This window comes from Nomascus leucogenys, chromosome 19 (assembly GCF_006542625.1).
Source record: "Nomascus leucogenys isolate Asia chromosome 19, Asia_NLE_v1, whole genome shotgun sequence".
Classification (NCBI taxonomy): Eukaryota; Metazoa; Chordata; class Mammalia; order Primates; family Hylobatidae; genus Nomascus; species Nomascus leucogenys.
The window spans coordinates 999,045-1,022,237 of NC_044399.1; the positions used below are offsets into that span (position 1 = coordinate 999,045).

The following is a 23,193-nucleotide window of genomic DNA, read 5'->3' on the forward strand; positions in this document are numbered from 1 at the left end:
CATCAGAATGTTTCCAAATCAAAGAGTACGGCTATGTCTGGCAGCTGGGAATTTCTCACCTGGTTTTGTCTTCCTCCTCCCTCTGTCTGCCTCTGTCTATCTCCCTCCCTTCCTCTCTCTTTCTCTCCACACACATACACAGAAATAGTTATATGTCATAATTTTACATTTTACCCAAATGCATTGATACAGTGTGACATTTTGAGTTGGGGAAACCTAATTTGGTTAAAAGTATAATTCTCCCAAACATTATGAAGATTTAGAAAAAGGCATAATTGAGCAAAAACATTACTTCTCAAATTTGTACTGCAGTCCCCCAGGAACGAAAAAGTGTTCTGTCCCCTTAAGTGATGTGTTTGATACTAAAAGTCAACAGGACATTTTAAAAATTCAAGAAATGAAAAGAGATGGGGTGGGAGCGAAGACTCGATGACATGGGCATTGCCTGGAGTGGTGGGTGCCTGGACTCGGACATGGAGCCGTGGCCGCAGCCCTGGCGACTGTGGCAGGACTGGCCCTGCCTGGAGGCAGCCCTGGACCAGCCTTGCTGCCCTTGCTCCCTCTCAGCTGAGTTGCCCTGTAATTGCACTTCGATCCCTGCTCTGTTCCATCGTAGCCTGGAGGCTGCAGAGGCTGGGTCCAGCTTGCAGACTGGCCAGGCGCAGCCCACCCTGCAGCCCTGCAGAGGCACCCGCCCTGCCCCTGCCCTGCCCTGCCTACCACCTCATGTCTCCCTTGCAACCTCCCTTCTTCCTGTGGCTGCAAAACAGAAGTTAACCTAACACTGGGGGAAGCAGCAATGTGTGACATTTCTCCTGTGAAGACCTCAGGGGCTTCCTTTCTGCAACCATAGAAGGAAGTACCAGGACCTTCCTAACATCGTAGTTTTCAAACGCAACACTTTAAATTCCAAAGTTATCTCAACAAATAGAAAGGGAAGAAAGGATGGTGCTCGACTCATATTTGCAGAAATGTTTGTGACAAGGAGCGCCCTTCAGTTCTGTGTCGTTTCACACATCACCCCTCATAGGCAGGGCAGAGAAGTCAGATACCCCAATATTTCAGAACAGAAATGTGGACTCTGAGCCACCTGCTGGCTGTGTGGCTGTGGGCTGTGGGAGCATTATGATTCCGCACCTCCACTTCCTCGGTGAAATTTTGGAAAACAACATCTACCTCCATAGGTCACTGGGAGAACTAAATAAAAGAAAGAATGTCAACTGTGATAACCATAATTACCATCACAGTAATACTGACTCTCACAAGGTTATGTAGAGTAGAAATCATTTCCTCACTTTTCTCAGATATTGGAATTTAAGCACCTGCTCTCGAAGTGTAACTTCACTTACATAAATTCTGATATTTGAAAAAGAGGAATTGAAGTCTGCTAGTAAAGTTTTTTTCTACTGCTGCCATGTTTGTATTGACTGGCTAGGTCTTCAGATAGGAAATATGTCATTAAAGAGGCCTGTTTCCCAGGACAGAGTGTGGCTGATGACTTCCAGCTGTCACTCAGGTGAGCCATCCTGGTGTTGGTGGCTGTGGCCCTGACTCGTCTGCCTTCTCTCCACAGATGAAGATGATGAACAAATGCTGCTCTCCTTCCGACCAGGTAGGGTTGGTATTTTCTGCTTCATGACGTAACACATCTTGAAAAGCAGTCTCTGGTTTTTTGAAATTTGATTTGGAAAGGTTGATAGGAAAACATTAGCACATTTCAGACTGCATTTGGTCGTCTCTGCCCTGCCTGTTAATTCTATAAAACTGCTCTTTCTGTGGGAATAGCATAGGTCATTCTGATCTCCTGTGTATAGATTATTTCTCTATTGTCAGTTATGTTTTGTAAGGAATCGTGATTTAAATGATGATTTAGATATGATTGTTTAAACTGAGAAGGGCTTTGAGATGACACACCTGTGTAATTTGAAATTTTAAGCATTATATTATTTTTTTAAATAAAATCCTTACTAGGAAAGCTTCGTTCTCAGGAGGGCTTTGGCCCAATGGGTGTTATTGCCAGTGGGTAGGGTCCTGTCATCCCCAAATCCAGGCAGTTTGTTCACCTGGAGCCCAGCGCCCTTAACGTTGTCCTGGATTCAGGATTGCTACCTTTGTAGCCGCCCTCAGGCCTGATTTTCTGCTCACTTCCCAGGTCTATGAGTACTTAGGAAAACTCTATTGTAATCAAGCTGTTTCAATATCAGGCAAATCAGTTTTTAAGCCACTGCATTATTATTCTGTTTCCTTTATAATAAACTTATGGTTTAACTTGTAATGTAAGGGAGTATGTTGCTTATAATTCATTCATTTTCTGGTTATATGTCTTATGGGCTTAAGGAAGTATGCATCATAGCTTCAAGTTAAGAAAACTGATTAAAACATGTTCAGTTTGCTTTAAATAGCGCACAAAAGCCTTTAAATAGTGCTTAGCAAGAAAATTTGAATTCACGATGGAGGACTTTAGAAGAGCAGGTCCCCTGCCTATCAAATATTTACTGAAACAATGGGAAAATAGGGCTGTGTTTTAAATTAAACCTCTATGGTCAACATTTCTACATTAGAAAAGAAACACTAAGAATAAATAGTTCTTCTAAATCTAACTTTTATCTTTTTTAATATTATTCTCAATTTACCATCAACTTTTTGTTTACATAGCTATTTTATGATTAATATTTCTATAAATTCTTCAAATTAATACAGGATTCATTTCATATTCTTGTACATAAAATATCATTTCCCTACTACGTGTTTTTGAAACAGAAGTTCTGAAACTTTTCCACAAAGTACATATCTCTCTATGGTTCACACAGGAAACAGCCTTTATCAAGGCTGGGGGGACAGTGGGCCAAAGTTTTGCCATGATCTCTGAATAATTTACCATTTTGAAATTGCATCTTCTTCACACACTCAAAATTAGCAAAATGTTTCCTGAGCTCCTCTTAATGGCAAACCTGAGACTCTTCCGAGATCTTAGGAGAAGTGCAGCTTCTGGTATCTCTCAGTGTTGGCTGCTTCTTCCCCGTGTCTCAGCTTGTTCGTCTTGAGGACAGCCGTCCTCTCCCGACCCTCAGAGGAGTTGTCACCTTGCAGAGAAATCCTTGATGCTGAACGGTGATGCCCACACGTGGAGAGCTGCGTGGCAATGGGCAGCATTTAGGGACTTGGCCTTTACGTGTTTCAGAGAACATGCTGACTTTCGTAGCTATACTGGAATTACTCCTTGTTGGAAAGAGCACTGCTCCGGAGAGGAAAGCATTTTCTTTATTATTATTATTATTATTATATTTTAAGTTTTAGGATACATGTGCACAACATGCAGGTTAGTTACATATGTATTCATGTGCCATGTTGGTGCGCTGCACCCAGTAACTCGTCATTTAACATTAGGTATATCTCCAAATGCTATCCCTCCCCCCTCCCCCCACTCCTTAATCCTCCTTATCATTGACTCACGAGAGAGAATGATGAAATAATGGTTCAGAGAAATGTAAAAACCTGTAGCAAGCACAGTTCCCAGTATGGAGCACGTTGAAGGAGCATCTTCCGGAGACCTCAGAGGCAGTGGGCGGCCTTGTTTTTGCTTCATCTCGGTGAAATGCTACCACATATTAAACCTTGTGTATTTCACATCGATCTTGGTGGCCTTGTTTGACAAAGCAAAATCCAAAGGCAAACCCTGGACCTGATAACCCTGACCAAACCCTTCTCTGATGTGTAATTTTAACAAATTCACTCCTGAGGCTTCATTTCTTTATCTGTAATATAAGAAAGTTGTACTGGGTAATTTAAGGTCCTTTTTACAACCTTAAAAGTTCTATAAAACTTTGAATTTACTTAGCGGCTTGGAGTAGTTTATTTGGAAATTAATCTTAGAGCTGAGCTTCGTTACGTAGGGTGATGAAGAACTAGCCCTGCTATATCCGGATGTGCTTTTGGTGGAGGATGGTCTCACGTTTTCTCCAAAAGTGGTGTGCTTTGTACAAATGTTAGGAGTTTAAGACATTAGGCCCTTTAAAACAGAAAGAAAATTTTTTCTCACTCTGAACAATTAATTCTTGATTTTGGTATTTAATAAATAATTGTGAGATAAATGTTAACGTGAAAAATGCAAATTTTATGTGAAAAAAAATTTATGTGGAAAGATAAAGGTGTTTAACAACCACTGAAATTGGCAAACAAAAACACACGAAAAACAGAATTAGGAGAATACTACAAAAAGCATAATGTCTGCATTTTTAGACTCTCATATCTGGTATATAAAATAACCAAATAATTTATCATACAAACTAGAGCACTTTTGTCTGGGACATAGGCTAACCTGAAAGCATTACCAAGATAACTGCAAACAAACATATGCTCACTCCACCAAATAGCAAGCAGCCCGATTTCTTCCCAAATTAAACTTATTTTTGAATAACCTGAATTTTAATTTAGGTAGATATTGATGCCTTAATCGCTAAATTTCCCTGACCCCCTGCAGAAAACCCTAAATAACACAGGTAATTCTGGCTTTTTCTATCTAAAGGAAAAGACCAGCTGCATGTTAGCGTCCGGTGGACACTTAACTAATTATCTTGACTTATCAGGTGAAAAGGACTCTCTTATAGAAATGGTATCAGAAAAGATAAATAAAAATATATTTCTTTATTATAATGGTTATGACATCTTAATTTTATTAAGGTACTACAGTCAGGGAGATGTTTCTAAAAGTATAATACACACTTCTTGGAATGTGTAATTAGAAAATTCATAATGTAGAAGATAAAATTAGCTTTGCTTAAAATTATTTATGAACTGCATATACCTAAGAAAGATTCAGAAAGCATCCGATGTTTCCAGCAATAGCAAAGCTATAACGTATTTCTTTGCTAAATCTAGCATAATTCAATTACTTATGTGATTTAACTAAGCTCACATGCAACTAACAGGTATTTCAGATTTTACTGGCAGTCTATTATTGCCATCTTGGGCCAACAGTAGCTCTTTATTCACTCCTTAATACATAACTCTCCTTGAACTTCGTGCCACACACTGTGTCAATCCTATATAGAAAAGAAGAAGAGCCCAACGCTGTCCCAGCCCAGGGGGAAGAAAGAGCAGCCCTGGGGAAGGGAGGTGGGTGTACAGCTCATGGGGCCTCCCAGGTCTGGGTGCTGGGATTCCAGCTGGTACCTGCAGCTCCTCAGAAACAGAGTAACTCTACTCAATCAGAATTAGACGGTAATTCCACCCCTTGATCAAGTTCTCCTCCAGAAAGAAGGCTTGCTGCTGCCATGCTAGAAAAAGAATCCCAAGTTCTCTATTTTAGCCAAGATTCAGGAATGCATACTTTCAACTTTCTACTCGCCCTTGATCTACCTGGAATGTAAATCAATCTCTCACCCATCTGTCCTCTGTATTTAGATATTCCTGAGTGTTACATCCCTGTCTTAGATTAAGTTCCTGCACATCAGTTTCCTATTCATAGTTCATTCCTTGTGAAATCTAAATTGCAGTGCATGATTAAGTGTTTCGTGAACAGAAAGAGTAAGATCAGGGAAACTCGACAGTATGTGAACACGATTTAAAAAATGAGGGAGCCAAGGCAGGCGGATCACGAGGCCAGGAGTTCAAGACCAGACTGGCCAACATGGTGAAACCCCGTCTCTACTAAAAATACAAAAATTAGCCAGGCGTGGTGGCACACGCCTGTAATCCCAGCTACCTGGGAGGCTGAGGCAGGAGAATTGCTTCAACCCTGGAGGCGGAGGTTGCAATGAGCCAAGAGCGTGCCACTGCATTCCAGCCTGGGTGACAGAGCAAGACTCTGGCCTGGGGCCGGGGTGGTGGTGGTGGGGGGGGTGCACTGGGGAAATGAAGGAAGTAAAACCAGCAGAGTTTGCCCTACAGGCAAAAGAAAAACATCACTTTAAATCTCTCTACCCCGTATGAATCTAATTAGGCTTTGACCCTCAGAATTTCTCATCAGAACTAGTATTTGTTTTATGAATTTTAAAGAATCTCAGACCACATTGCCAGGGACCTGCAGAAGGGGATGTGTTTGCCATTCCTTCGTTTTTTGTTTCACTCTTTTTTCTGGATGTGATTATTCTCTACTCTTCCCTTTTACCAACTTTGTGATTTGACGAGGATATTGGTGTGATTCCCCATAAAAAATATGGGGTCAAACCAGACTTTTTGTGCTTGTTGCTGATGCTTAAAAGTTTGCAGGCCGGTTGCAGTGGCTCATGCCTGTAATCCCAGCACTTTGGGAGGCCAAGGCTGGCGGATCACGAGGTCAGGAGATTCAGACCATCCTGGCTAACACGGTGAAACCCTGTCTCTACTAAAAATACAAAAAATTAACAGGGCGTGGTGGCGGGCACCTATAGTCCCAGCTACTCGGGAGGCTGAGGCAGGAGAATGGCGTGAACCTGGGAGGCGGAGCTTGCAGTGAGCCAAGATTGCACGACTGCACTCCAGCCTGGGCGACAGAGCCAGACTCCGTCTCAAAAAAAAAAAAAAAAGTTTGCAATAATTTAGGACTCAGGCAATTTCCTACATTTTCTAGAAATTCTGGTTCCACACTTTGATGCTAATCAGTAAAAGAAAGGTCTTCCACTCAGCCATCCTGACAAATACAATAAGCTTGTTTTTGCCTGCTGCAGTTATCCAGCAGCCAGCTGCTCCGAAGATTTGGATTTGAAGATATAGTCATCATTGCTTGTGAAACCTTGCCTAATAAGGCCTCCTCAAGAGCTTTAGCAAGGCACTCAAGTGTGCGTAAGATGACCTGGGCAGCCTGCTCAGGGCCATGTGCCTGGTCTTCCTGGAATATGAACTCTTTTCTTGCTGAACAGACTGCCTGCGTAATATTCTTTTCATGACTGTGGAAGCCACTGTGTTTGCAATTAATTGTTTTTAGTAACTATGCTTCAAATGAATCCTATCTTAAACTGTACAAATCACTGCACTCGTGCAGTAGTGAATTGGAATTAATCACGCATCAAATTCATGTTAATTATGGAAACATCAAGCATCTGCTAAATTTGCTAGAAAAAGATGCATTTTTAAATGGAGGTTTTTATGATTTACAGAGTATAAATGCTAGTGTTATAACCAACAAAAATATAAGTATGTGACCCAACCAGACGAAAAAGGAAAAAATCTATTAGGTATTTTAAAATAATCTGTGTATTTGGTTTCAAATTCAGACACTAGAGGAGTAAATTACACATGAGTGGCTTTTCCAGGTATGAATGTCCCCGGCCTTTGCCCCCAGCTAGTGCCTTACGAGGGCTTCCCATGGTACACTGTGAAATTCCCATAATTCTCACGTGAGTTCTGTAATTCTACCCATTTCATGATAGAAAAAGAGAGCCTTGGCAATGTTAAATGTGCTTTGCTGGGGAGGGTCTCTGGGGAAATAAAGTCGTCTTATGTTACTATAACATTAACACCATACCACATCGCTGTGGTTCCCCAGCCTCCGTGGGACGTAAGTATAACCCACTAGAAACTCGGAAGTTCGTGATCCAGTGAAATATTTGGGTTACTTTGAAAAGCCTTGTAAATCCAGAACAGTCAAGAAAGACAAAATTAAAACGTTTAATGCATTAGGGGATTCGTATTCAACACGGAAAACCATGATGATGTTAGCTGTTCCGCTACGCGCCCCCGCCCTGCAAAACAGTGCTCCTAATTTTCTTTCCCATTGCTAGAAATACCGTTTGTAGAAATCTAATTCTGTCGTCCAGCATCTCGACTTCCCAGGAAGTCTCTCATCCAGCTTAAGAGTGAAGACCGTCAGCGCTTTATCAAGTTAATAACAGAAACAGGATGCGCCCTCCCTGGAGCCGGCGCCGGCTGTGAGGGGACTTGCCCAGGCGGCTCCAGCACTGGGGCCCTCGCGGGCTGTGAGGGGACTTACCCAGGTGGCTCCGTGACGGGACTTGCCCAGGCGGCTCCAGCAGAGGGCTCTTCGTGGGTGCGTGGGGCTTGTACACTTGAGGGGTGTCCAGGTCCCAGCTGGTTCTCAACTTTTAATAGCTCATCGGTCAGTGTCATTTGGTAAAGTGGTTGGGATCTCCGTGATAACTTATTTTTATTTTTTTAAAGTTTTAACTGCTAAGCATATGTTAATAGGTTTTCCTTGAAATAGCAGAATGAGAAAATGAAAGAATTATAATGAAATTACTCCTAGTACTTGCAACAAAATATGTGTCACATTAAAATTTTAGATAACATGGATTTTTCTTTAATATTAGATTGAATTCATGCACTGAATTCTTAAATTGGATTATTATTTAAATATTTTTGAATCATATTCTGATTTTTATAGGTTGGATTTTATATCATACGCCTCAAAATATTCACTGCTCATTGTAAGAATGTAATATTTTGCATTATTTCATTGTTGTTAAGAAGTTGAACCATAAAGAGAAACAATTATTTTTCCACATATGCCAACTTCTATGTTCACTATAGAAATGAAAAATATCATTAGCTGTTTTTACTACCTCATAGAAAAATCTGAAATACTAACTTCTAATAGAATATAATTCAATACAGTCTTTTTAAAAGATAAACCAACAACTCTAAGGCAGCTGAGAAGTCCGTTGGCCAAAACTGAAAGTGCTCATATATAAAACCTGGTTCAATGCAAAACTGAATTTTTAATTCAAGATGTGATTCATTCCTACTGTGTGAACTTGACTTGGAAACTTGGACATCTCCACGTTTCTCCCGTCTCCTGATTCTGGGTGTGTTGACCTGGTGGGAGCACGGCTTGCTCATGTGCTTAACTCTGCTCCTGTGACAGTATGCCCTCATTAAGGCTTGGTTTGTAATTTTCAAAGGTTTCCCTCTGCAGGTTGTGCATATGGGGTGGGTAAATGAGAAACTCCAAGGAGCTGACTCCTCTCAAACCTTCAGACCCAAGTTCCTAGCACTGAAGGGCCCGTCCTTCTGCATTTTCAACACTCCTCCGGTAAGGATGCTTTTGACACTCCACAGGGAGGGGCTGCTGGGAGGGCTGTTCCTGTAGGAGCGGGGAAGCTACATCTGGTGTTTGGAGGAGGACAAAGAGTGCTTGGTCCTGCCGTTTGCTGTTTCTACATGGTTGGAAAGAATTCTGCTTGTAGATTACTTATTTCTTGCTCCAAATTTATAAATTAACCCATTTCTTTCTTTAGTTCAAATAGCCATTAAGATATTGTAGAGTTTATTCCTTCCTCAAATTCCAGCTGGTTTGGAGGTGGGATGCAGAGGCTCTGTGTCTTAGAGGATCAATTATGTAGTTGAAGAAGCCAAGAAACATACAAAATACAACCCTCTTTTTAGACGTTTCTAATTTCTAAATTTTAAAAGCTTTTTTCCCTGATGTCTCTCAAGTTTTATTTAAAAAATTAGCAGCCTGCTTTAGTGGGGTCCATGATATAAATTTATGGCTGAATACTATAGTTCTGCAATTTCATTTTCCAATGCCCACCGGTACCGTTCTCCCCAAACTGACTGAATGTAATGTGTAATGTCTAGAAGTTTATCGATTTAAACAGCTTTACTTTTGAGAGTCTGACCATCAGAATTGCAAGCAAACTAAAAACCTGAGAGCTTCAGGTACCTACACATTTTGGATGCATGTCACGTGCAGTGTTGATGGGACTTTCTTCCATTAAAAGGAAATGAAAAGATAAAACCAAGTTTCACCTCCAGACATCAAGACAGTAATACCCTGCCTGTCTTTTCATTGGTAAGGATGGCTTTTTAAGTAAGCGTTTTACTTGAGAATAATTTTAGATCTATGGAAAAGCTGCACATTCAGTGCAGAGAGCCGCGTCTGCCTCCACTCAGCTCCTCTGATGCACACGACTTATGTGGCCATGGAGCATCTGGCAAACCACCATTTGACAATGATGCAGCATTACTAACCACACTTCGCCCTCCAGTCAAACTTCAGTTTTTCTACTAACGCAGTTTTTCTGCCTCAGAGATAACATAGGATATCACATTGTCTTTAGTTGCAAGGTTTTAAAATAAACCAGCACTTTGTGCTTACTGCATCTAAATATTTGCATGAATAATGATTGAATTCCCCTCAAAACAAACATAACCATGTTCTTTAACATTTACTGCTAATTTGCTCCATATTTTCAAATTCAAGTCCCAGAGGTGAACATCTGATTGGCTGGGCTGATTTTGTTTTTGAGCAGAAGTAAGATATTCATGCCAGCTCATCTCAGAGGTATTGAAAGACTCGGAGGAGGTGACTGGCACCACATGTACCCAACCTGGACCACATACCACTGATACTAGAGATGCATGAAGGGGCTGAGGTGTCGGAGGCCTTCCATGGACCCATATCACTCCACATGTTGCCTGTGCGGCCTGTTTACCAGTTGGCCTTTTATGAAACTCAGGGATTCTTCAAACCCTAATAGGCAAACCCTAATTCAATAATCATTGAATAGCAAGAGTTTAAAACAGTTAGACAGGTTTCTTTGCCGTGGGTCTTCACGGAAGTTATGTCCTGCCTTGGGATGCTCCAAGGTGCTGGTAGCATCCAACTCATCTCAGCAAGGCCCGGCTGGTAAACTGATTGCAGCATCACAAAATGTCCCTGGAATTGCTAACGTGCGTAAACTCCTTTGTAGCTTACAGTGTACTTTTGTCCATTATATAATTTGATTCTTGAGACAACTGAAGGCCCCTCATTTTAGTGATGAGTGCCAAGAGCACACAGTATCAGAGCTCCATCTTGATACATCATAACTGTTTTATCATGGAGACCTATTGTAATATAAATCGATAACTAAAAATAGGTATTTTTATCTTAGCAACACATTGAACAGCCACATTCACTTGCTTTTCTTTTCTCATTTGAGTCTTGCTTTTACCGATGAAGGTCATGTGTAAATAAAATAGTAAACAAATATACTTGACCGAGGATTGTTTTGGATAATTTATTTAAAATCCTCTGTTAATAGACTGTGGGTTGTATTAACTACATTTAATGCCAGAATATTCTTACAATGTACTGAAAATCCAGAGTGCAGGGAGTATCCTCGCTCTGGTCTTCTTCCCCAGTGGGAACCACCAGCTCTTTTATTCTAGTGGGAACAGTGACTGGAGGGGCCAGGACAGATGTCATTGGCAGATCTCATCTTGAACAAGGCTGACTCGAGCTAGAAACCCAGTTTCCCAGAGTCTGTTCTCATGTGGCTCTGTGAGCATTGCAGGTTGTCTCTGAGGTCATTGACATTTGTTAAATGACGGAACCTCCCTTACAGACCAAGAGCCTTTGGGCGATTGACAACATCTAGACCCCGATCCACATCTAGACCCAGATCCACACACTCGCTGCCCCGCGATCACCTGCAGCTCCATCTCCCAGAATTCAGAAGTCATGCATTAAAGTATTTGGCCTGTCATTGTTCTTCTTGAAACTTGCTCTCATAATTTGTTTTAAACTGGCTGACTTAGCCTGAAAAAAGTAATAAATACAAATAAGCAACTTCCCTTTAGTATTCATTTGTATTCTGCTTAGTTGCAAATTATGAGACCCTGACTATGTTTGATTTTGAAATAATTCTTTTAAAGAAATCCTAATGTATCTAAATTTTAAGTTGTGCTTCTTTTTCTTCATATCTGCTGTGGTTAGAGAGTCCATTTCTTATTTTAAATGCAGTTTTGTTTTGCTAAAATGTAGGCGAGTCTTCCCTCAGGGCCCTGCGGTCGCTGCCACTCACACTGGCCGGGCAGTGCAGCGCAGCATTTGCAAGGGACAGAGAATCATTTCCTGGGGGTCTGAAACCAGGATATGGTTGTGGGGAGTGAGGGCTGAGGAGGGCGCATGGCACTGGGGTGAGGACCAGGAACCTCCCCAAAGCCACAGGAGCAGCTGTGTGTGCCGGGAATCCAAAGTCACATTTCCACGTGTCCAGGAAGGAACTGGAAATCGCAAACCCCTCGTTCACGTAGAAGAAGTGCCCACACCTTAGCCTGCTGGGTTGGCACTTCCCTTCCCCAGGGTTGCCAGCCTCCTGCCCCTTCCTCTGGCCCACAGAGTCCGTGCTCTGTCTCTGCCGCTTGGCTTTGCTGTGGTTTGTTAGGGTTTCTTTCTTGGTCATTTAAAGTATTTGAAAACAATAAAAAACTAGTAGACAAACCCCGTATGTTTCCTCTGGCAACATCTGCTTGTCCATTCCAGATGCTGCAGCTCCTCCCTCCATATCTCTCCCTGTCTCTGTCTCTCCCTGTCTTTCTGTCTCTGTCTCTCTCTGTCTCTTTTTATATCTCTTTCTATCCCTCTTTCTCCACCTGTCACTGTCTTTGTCTCTCTCTGTCTGACTCTCTCTGTGTCTCTCCCTTTGTCTGACTCGTCTCTCTATCTCTGTCTTTCTGTCATCTCCTTCTCTGTCCACTCTTTGCTCCTCTCAAGGTCTCTCTCTTTCTCCATCTGTCTCTGTCTTTTTCTCTCTCTGTCTGACTCTCTCTATTTCTATCCCTGCCTTTCTGTCTCCTCTGCCCTCTCATTGCTCCTCTCGAGGTCTCTCTCTTTCTCCATCTGTCTCTGTCTTTGGCTCTCTCTGTCGGTCTCTCCCTCTCTTTGTCTTTCTCTCTGTCTCTCCTTCTCTGCCCTCTCTCTGCTCTCTTCCTTTACTTGCTTTCCAGTCCCTCAGAGACAGTTTCATCTTTGGTGTGGGAAACTGCCTTATCTTGTATTCATGGCCCCTTTCTTGTCTTTTCCTATAAAAGTTATCTATCATATCTTTCTCCTTCTGCATATACTCCGGAACATTCCTAGAACATGATTGTTTTCATTAACTTCTTATTTCTAGTAATTTCTGCAGAAGATGACTTGGCACCATCCCCGTTCTCTCTTCAGAGCCGTCAGCAGGGCTTCTTTCCATCATCGTGGTTCTGACGGCCTCGCTATTCCTTGTAAAGCGTCAGCAAGGACCCGAATGAGCCTGGAGAGTAATTCTCAAGATTTAGTAAAGCGTGAAGTTGAATTAGCCCCGGATAGATTTACCATTAGGCTGCAATTTAAGGAAGCTGGATGTTACTCTAAACTGTATGCATCCATCCAAAATGGTCATTGACAGTTTAGCTGCCCAGATCTCTGAAATATAAAAATTTTGTTATCTTCAAGTAAGCATAGTTTCATAATTTAAATTTTTAAGTATAAATATATAACTGTTAATTACACCAATATAGACTGCACAGTCTGTGAAGCTTTTGAGTCTAGTGGTGCTTAGGAAGCTCACGTAGACACACACACATGCACACACTACACACACCACACACACCACACACCACACACTACACACACACCACACACACCACACACACACCACACACCACACACCACACACACCACACACCCACACACACACACACACCACACACACCACACACACACACACACCACACACCACACACCACACACACCACACACCACACACACACACCACACACACCACACACCACACACACACACCCACACACCACACACACCACACACCACACACACACCACACACCACACACCACACACACCACACACACCACACACCACACACCACCACACCACACACACCACACCACACCACACACACCACACCACACACCACACACACCACACACACCACACACCACACACCACACACACCACACACACACACCACACACCACACACACCACACACCACACACCACCACACACACCACACACCACACACACACACACCACACACACCACACACCACACACACCACACCACACACCACACACACCACACACCACACACTACACACACCACCACACCACACACACCACACACCACACCACCACACACCACACACCACACCACCACACACACACCACCACACCACACACACCACACACCACACACACACACCACACCACACACCACACCACCACACCACACACACCACACACCACACACACCACCACACACACCACACACACCACACACCACACACCACACACACCACACACCACACACACCACACACACACACCACCACCACACACCACACACACCACACACCACACACACCACACACCACACACACACCACACACCACACACACCACACACCACACACTACACACACCACACACACCACACCACCACACACACCACACACCACACACCACACACACCACCACCACACACCACACACACACACACCACCACACACACCACCACACACCACACACACCACACACCACACACCACACACACCACACACCACACACACACCACCACACACACACACACACCACACACCACACACCACACACACCACACACCACACACACCACACCACACCACACCCACACACCACACACCACACACACCACACACCACACACACCACACACCACACACACACCACACACACCACCACCACACACCACACACACACACACCACACACCACACACCACACACACACACACCACACACACCACACACCACACACACCACACACCACACACACACCACACACCACACACCACACACACCCACACCACACACCACACCCACCACCACACACCACACACACACCACATCACAACCACACACAACACACACACCACACAAATAGACACACACACCTCCCACAGGCACACCACATGTGCACACACCACACGCACACACCACAGAAACCCCACACACACCATACACACAACACAAGTAGACACACACACCCCACAGGCACACACCACACACACACACCCCATGCACACACCACACACCACACACCCCACACACACCACACACCCCACACACACCACACACACAACACAAATAGACACACACACCCCACAGGCACACACCACACACACACACACCACACGCACACCACATGTGCACACCACTCAGGCACACACCACACGCACACCCCATGCACACACACCCAGACCATGGCGTGTGGATGTGAGAGGAGGGACTCCAGCCGGCAGCGATGCTCCCATTTGCTGAGATGGGAACTGTGGGATGTACTCATTGGTGAGTGCCGGATCTTTGTAAGTTTGAAATGTTTAAAGATTTCCAAAGAGAGGTTTTTGTGTAGAGTTAGATCCACCAGGCTTGAGTTCAGAGACAAGAACTGGGTAGCCATAGAAACTTTGGAGGCACCCAGTACGCAGAGAGCTCCTGATGCTGTGAGGCCGCAGGGACCTTGAGTTCATCTAACTGGATCCTTGATGATCCACGATAAAGAAGCCACTCATTTATTCTGGATCTGGATAATTTGTACTTTTTCAATGGTAATCAATACCAGTAATACACTGGAGAGATAAAAAGATGCAGGTTGTTATGAATATTCCATCCAAAAGTTAGATTGATTTGACTTGTTTTATCTGTATACTTCCCGATGACTTCATGTAGTTTATAAATTTCTAGTGGCCTCCAACTGTCATTACTTAACGTCACCTGTAAAATGAGAATAGAGGACTGTAAATGCCTACGTGAGAGGGTCGTAGGGAGATTAAGAAAGGATGATTAGTACATTATAAATATCATACAATGGATGACTGGTGTGGAAGTTTTCTCTCTTGATGAAACACTGGAAACACAATTTGGTTTCCATGGACCTGGGAACTGCCCGTGCTGGGCTCCTGCTGCCTGCACCATGTCCAGCATTGCCTCTGACATAGAGAAGATGCTGCCTGGTTACTGGTTGAATAATCTATAAAATCAGTACTGGGGCCTATTAATGCTTGGCGGTGGGCTGAGTGTTTTGCAGAGGTCATCAAGTCCTCTCTAATGAGAATATCAAGGAGAAATCAACCCCTCATATTTGCACTCTAGCCTGGAGAACAAGAGCGAAACTCCATTTCAAAGAAAAAAAAAAGCTGTAAAAGCATTTGAATCTAACAGACAAAATTATGTATTAATATTCACCAACTTCTCATTGCAAAATCAATACACACAATATGGTGAATAAATTTACATCTAAATATAATATATTAATATTTTTTCTGGCCTGACATTTTATGTCCTGGCACTGGTGGCAGTTTGCCAGTAGCAGTCTTACTTTGCCCAAATCTAAAACAACCTTATGTTAAGGTTTTAACATCGATATTTTAAATATATTTTATCCTGACATAAACATGAGGTTTTTGGATCAGAGACAGGTTGTTAATTACTCACAGAACGTCTCAATGTCGGTTCCCCATCCCCGCCCCAGAGTTCAGCGCGGGCAGAGGTGTCAGCCACGGGAGAAGCACATGGGGCCATGACTCTCAGGGCTCATATAGGATGCCCAGCACCCACCCACCCTCCTCCCCACAGAAGGAGAGGCTCCCCCTTACTAACGCCAATCAGACGTCTCTCAGGAGAGAAGGCCAAGGTCTCTCTTCCATCACACTTTGGAATATAAACCAAAGGCTTTGGGGGCCATTCGTGTGAAATGTCCCTGAATGATTCACTATTGCCAACTCCCATAGCTGGGTCACTGCACCGTCGTCCTTCATTCCAGTGCCAGTGAGTGTTGCTCAGAAAGCCCTCACTATGCAATAATGTAGAAATATTCACAGAGCCTCGATTCTCAGCAGTCTACGTCAGCAAATTTTAGTGAATTTTACAATGACCCAAAGATTATCATGACAACTTAGGAAAAACTAAAAGACAAAGTCCTTCTTTAAACGATGGCTTCTGAGCTCGTTCAAGATGAGGAAGAGGAAGAATATTGAAGGAGAAGAGAGAAAAGAAGGTGTATTAGTCCACATTCACATTGCTCTAAAGAAGTGCCTGACACTGGGTAGTTTATACAGAAAAGAGGTTTAGTTGGCCCACAGCTCCACAGGCTGTAGAGGAAGCATGTCTGGGGAGGCCTCAGGAAACTTACAATGTGGCAGAAGGCAAAGGGGAAGTAGGCAGGTCTTACATGGCCAGAGAAGGAGGAAGAGAGGGAGCGGGAGGAGATGTCACACTTTTAAACAATCAGATCTCATGAGAACTGTATCACGAGAACAGAACCATGGCCAGAGAAGGAGGAAGAGAGGAAGGGAGAAGATGCCACACACTTGTAAACAGTCAGATCTCATGAGAAGCTATTACGAGAACAGCACCAAAGGGCAAATCCACCCCCATGATCCAGTCACCTCCCACCAGGCTCCCCCTCCAACAGTGAGGATTATAATTTGACATGAGATTTGGACGGAGTCACAGACCCCAACCATATCAGAAGGGAAATGGGATAGAAGAGTGGAAAGGAGGAATTGGAGTGGAAAAAGCAGGTCCGTGTTTCAGAGTTCAGTTGTTCCGTGAGGAGGGCCCAGCCCACCCTGGTGGGTCCCTAATCTCTGTCTTTCCCATGCACCAGGAGATGCTGGAAGAGCTGAGATTAAAGCCGGGACTCTCAACTCCTTCTCACACACTCTACTCTCCTTTGTTAGCCAGAGTATTTATTTCTGATTTGTACATTGGAATCTGAAAGATGTTTCAGTTATTCCCGCTTTCAAACATCATTAAAATGTGTTAAAAGAAGTTATAATGTCAATTTTACAGAATTGTATGGTATTAATATATCAATGATACAGCAACTGCCTATGCATATGCAAGAATTATTAGCAATTTTAAGACTATCAATTACATAGGTATATTCTATCATTAAAAATATTACTTGGAAAAAATAATTCAAATAAAGATTTGTAGATGGAGCAAACTATATTGTTCTGGGGCCACATATTCATTGTTCTATGATAACAGTCAAAGGTACCAAGATATGGCATCTTGCAGTCTACAATTTCGGCTCCATTTCAAGCCAAATGTGGCCAGATACTTAGAAAATTGTCAATTGCCATTATCTGGAAAACTGTAGTGATGATATATAGTTACAAAACGACACATCTTGTCTACCATCTGTTACGTCTCTTTTGTTCCGTGAGAGTCTGGAAAAAATCCAGGAATCTGCGTACCTCGTGTTTCCTTGCCCTGGTGTTAAGTCACTGCTCTGAGTAAGAAGCATGATAGTAGAGCCAGTGGATCTCTCTCCCGACATGCAAAATCATTCCCCAGAGAAAATCGGCTGATAAAGTGCCTCAGAGAGGCTCATGCTGCATGGGCCCCTATTAGCAGAGGGTTTCCCCTTTTCTCACATAAGAGGTGCGGTCCTGGAAAATCATGTAAAATAAGCCACGCTGACTGCGTTAGGGAGCCCTGGATTTCAGGAAGCCATGGTGTGGAGCCAGTCATTTACCAAGTCAGGAATTTGTTTGTCTGATGAGCGGTGATTGAACATGCCTCTGCTTTGCATCATTTGTCCAATGAGCGGTGATTGAACATGCCTCTGCAGTAAGGAATTCGTGTGTAATTCACAGCGGCTGCTTCCATCCCACCCTCGGCCTTCCTTTCCTTTTAAAAGGTGTCAGGCTTCTTATCTTCAGGTTGTTTTCCCACAAGACCACCACATCAGACTCCCCTCATAAAACATCAAGAACACCAATGTACCTACGAATCACCTGGGAATACTTCTTAAAAACACAGGCTGTGATATGGCAGGTCTGGTGCAGACCTGAGACTTGACATCACCAACAGGGACCCAGAGATGCCGAGGCTGTTGCTGGCCATGCTGCCCTTTGGGAGTCATGATGGATACATCAACAGTAAATTGCTTAACAATAAAAAGTCAGGATCTCTGAGCCTCACTCCAAACTTGCTAAATCTGAACTGCTCGGATGGGGTGCAGGAATCTGCATCAGCAGGTGACGCCTGGCCACACTCATGCATGGCACAAACACACTAGGAGTGCCCTGCTTCAGAACAGTACTCCAGGCTTTCAGCATTGTCACTGCATCGTGGGCTATGCACACCTAGAATTTTGAGCTTTACATTAATCTTCTAATTATATGTGTGTGTGTGTGTGTGTGTGTGTGTATACACAAAGCTGTATATATATATATACACACACAAAGCTGTATATATATATATATATAACTACATGTATTAATACACATATGTATGTATAGCCATGCATTGCTTAAGGACAGCTATATATTCTGGAAAATGCACAGCGAGGCAATTTTGTCATTGTGCAAACATCATAGGGTGTACTTACAGAAACCTAGGTGACCCATATATTTTTATTTATGTATATTTTCATATAGAAAACCAAATGTTCCAGCACCATTACTGATTATGAGTTCCTTCCTCTAGTTGATCTGCAAGGCCAGTATCAAGTTCCATCGACCGGGTTTCTGTATATGCTCCATTAGAACCTATGGGGCCACCGTGGTCTGTGCAATCCATTGTTAACTGAAGTGTCATGACGTGGTGCATGACTGTATAGACACACGCACACACATTTGTGTATGCATACAGAGAGGGTTTTGACTAGCTTTCCTAACATTAAGCTCAATTTAGCCAAGTTTTTTCACTTTTGTTGCAGCAACCTACCTCCTATCTGAACTACAAGCTACGCAGAACCTAACCAACGCACGAGATGCTCTTCTTGGATACCTTGGACGTGGTTTTATCTTAAACAATCCCCTTCTGTTACATGGTCATGTTCAGCATTGAATTGTTGTAGCCTAGATATTTTCTAGAGCTATAACTAGTGAAATAAAAAGTGAGAAGATCCCTAACGGACATGATGAATTTTTTGGTGATAATTTTTTTCTGGCAGAAACTCAGAGGATCCTGATGCCTGCACTTTCACTAAATTAGAGAAGTGTTCACATCACATCCACGTAGGGACAGGAAGGATGTCTGTGAAAGGCTGGAGCCAGGCTGAGGATGCTCTGTAGACAGGATCACTCACATGAAGTCACCTGAGCTGCGTGTCAGCAGCGGGGAGCCGATGGCAGGGCAGCTGGGACTTGGAAGAGGGGAGGGAGACCTGCCAGGGCTGTCAGGAAAGGCCTCAGGGCTGGGTCTGAGCTGAGTCCTTAAGAAGCCATGAGGTTCAGGTAAGCAAGGAAAGAACAATGATAGAAAGATCTGCTTCTTTTTTTTTTTTTTTAATTAATAGACTGGTTTTTTGGATGATTTTAGATTTACAGAAAACTGAGTGGAAGGTGAAGAGTAGCCTGTGCCCCTCACCGCCCCCACCTCCCCTGTTCCTAACACTTGCGTCCTCTGGTGCATTGTCACAGCCAGGAGCTAGTGTGGATACTGCCACACTCATAACATCCACGTGGCTCAAGGGGACTTCCCACAGCTCTCAGGGTGGCAGCATTTTCTTCAAGTCCACAATAGAAATGGTTCCATCTGAAGCCTGACCACCTTCTTACCTGTGTCTCCGATCGAGGCACATTCCCTTCCCTGAATCAATCATGGTGGTGGAGATGGTGAGAATTCTGGCCTGAATTGTGTGTGAACTGTGCCTTGCCTCCCTGGGCTGGGGGCAAGGTCATAGCTCTGGGAGCGGAGAAGGGATCCCCAGGGGGAGACACGGCCACTGGCAAGAGGAGTAAAAGAGTAGGAGGAAGGCAGGACTACGGCAAAACGAGCAGATGCCACAGGGACGAACAGAAAGGGGCTTAATAAACAGGTGATGGATACTTCAGAAGGAGGGAGAGACTAGACCTGCTTCTGCGAACAACAAAGAGCACAGCCTCCTCCAAGCTTTGTCTTAGAACAGGACTCAAATCCCTGCTGTTTTGTCACATACTGATAACAGACTAGTATGGAAAATGCATTCAATGTGACATAATATAATACCGTGACCAGATATATTAATCACAGCGTGATGACAACTGTGAAAACCTAAAAGCAATCTGCAATGTCCCTCACAAAGATAAAGCTTACGAAAACCATAACTCCACAAGGAAATTCTAGGCCGTAGTTACAGTTGTATTTCTGAATAACATTTAATGACATGGGAAAATGCTGATATTACAAACTACATTTTGAAAAGTATAAAACCATGAATATGCATAAAGTATATTTACAGCAACAAGTAAACTTGGGAAGATGCCTCTGAATAGGGTGTTTAGTGGGTTTTTTTCCCCTTTGTATTTACAGCCTCCAAAAATAAGCAGCATTGTCCTGAGAAAGTTAAAAATGGTGGATCCATAATTCAGTATTTTCTAGTAATAGAACCAGCACCTGAGCTCTGACATTAGGCAGTAGCATAAAACACTGGCCAGGGTGGGAACGGGAGGAGTGGGAAGGGAGGGGCAGGTGCAGTGTTGAGGAATCAGTGGGCACTGCTGTGGAATTCAGGGTGATGTTTTATTTCAGGCATCCATCAGCATGGCTCTCCAGCTCTCAAGAGAATGGGTGCTGGAGTTCTGGCTTTTAAACTCCGAAATAAGCACCTGAGACTCTCTCTAGCAAATTCGAAATGTAACTCTTACGGCCTGAATACCAGATCCAAGAGTAACCTTAAAGTTCGTATCCTAATTGGCCATTCTCACTTTCAAATTGCTCCCTTTACTTACTGTTTTATTGCTGAAATCACAATGAGCTGACTCTAGGGCAATTAAATATTAAATGGCAAACTATTTGTGTAATTTTTCACATTTCAGTTGTGATGATTTCAAAAATGTCTTGAGAATTTTGTTTGGCGCAAGGATTACCAGAAAGTCACCAATTAATTAAAGCCAAGATAATTTCAGTGTTTCAAAGACATAATTCAGTGAACTTTGGATAATTTTTACTGGCTGAAAGAAAAAGTACAGGGTCAACAATGAAAAACATCAAATTTGTTACATTGTTGAATATTTTAGATTTTTCTGCATGAAATATTTTAACTTAGAGATTAAATATCTGAGCTTGAATTGTAAACCATAGAGCATTATTCAAAAGTGAGATTAGTTTGGTCATTATTATTGTTAAAATAGTTGTGAACTACAACAGGTCAGACCAACGAAAAGTGTATTCGGTTAAATTGGTTAGCAGATTTTTCATTCATTTCTGAAATAGATCTAAGTTTACTTCTAAAAAGCAGAAGACCGTCTACACAATATTTTCTGTCCATTTTTGTACTCCAGTAAATATATAAACTCATTCACTTTCACATGCATTAAATGTTTCTTAAAATTAATCCCTAATTTAATCTAAAAGGAATCCAAAATGGTTTTCTAAAATTATGCCCAATTGCATGTGATAGACAAGATATCATAGATATCAATCTTATGTATCTAAGATAAGATAAAGGAGATAGACATTTTCCTATCAATAATGGATCTATTATATTTGCCCCAAACTGACAGAGATGAGGATGTGGCGACTCATCAAAACTCACAGCAGTACGTAAAGTTTAGTGTTACCAATTTATACTAATAGGGGCTGAGGATTTAATTGAGGTGGACACACATGCAGTCACACTATTGTAAATTTTTAAATTTTTCAACTAAAAGTAGCTGCTGCTTTTCATGGAACGTTCTCTGTTTCTTGCAGGTGAGCACCTTCGATTGGGTGCGAGCAGAAAGGACCTATCACCTCTGTGAGGTGCTATTTAAAGTTCACAAGGTAGGTATCTTTTGCACTTTAGATGCTTTCATACAAATAAGATGCCCTTTGGGCTTGTGGAATGAGAGGATTGTTTGTTCTGCATGGGCCATTGAAATAGTAAAATCTGAAACAGTAAAATAATGTGACGATCTGGACCCATCCTCCTGCCCTACCTGGTACATGGGTTCTAGCTGTCACCCTGTTGCTCATCAAGGCAGGATGAATGGATGACGGGGTGTGTCTGTGTGTATGTGGTATGTGGTGTTTGTGTGTGTTTTAGGGGAGAGATGTGTTTTACGACGTCCACTTACAATAATTTATTCCAAGAACTTTAGATTTTGTTACTGCTGCTGCTGTTATTGAAATTGTTTTCAACAAATCAGATACAAATTTGCCCCAAGGTCTGGCCAGTTTGCTGCTCATGGTTCCTAGGGTAAGTAAGGACTGAGCCTTCCTCCAGGGGACACACCTTACTGGTGGTGTGCCCGGAGCCTGGAGGTGCAGCAGGGCCCTAGCCTGGGCCCCCGCCCACCTGACTGCAGAGGTGTCTCCACAGCAAGGCGACGATGCATTCACCGTGGCCGGGTGCCACCGTGTCCTAGTATGTGACTCGGTGCATCATGTAAATAAACCACCTGTGTCTTTTTCATGTAGGAGTACACAAAACAAAGACAAATAGGTATATTAAGTGAAAGTTTTAAAATACGTACCTTTTAGTCTGAGAATTTGACTGAAAAGAGTTATCAGTCTAAAGTTAGAAGTTTTGAATAAAGATTTGTCTT

The 23,193-nt window shown here is 43.0% G+C and overlaps 1 protein-coding gene across 1 annotated transcript in view; it reads left to right on the forward strand.

The window, feature by feature from the left end:
* SNTG2 (syntrophin gamma 2) overlaps positions 1-23,193 on the forward strand; it is a 384,592-nt gene that overhangs the window by 258,464 nt on the left and 102,935 nt on the right. The window contains exons 11-13 of the mRNA XM_030800009.1: positions 1,574-1,612; positions 8,852-8,968; positions 22,358-22,429. Of these exons, the coding sequence (XP_030655869.1) occupies positions 1,574-1,612; positions 8,852-8,968; positions 22,358-22,429 (228 nt within the window). The remainder of the gene's footprint in view (positions 1-1,573; positions 1,613-8,851; positions 8,969-22,357; positions 22,430-23,193) is intronic.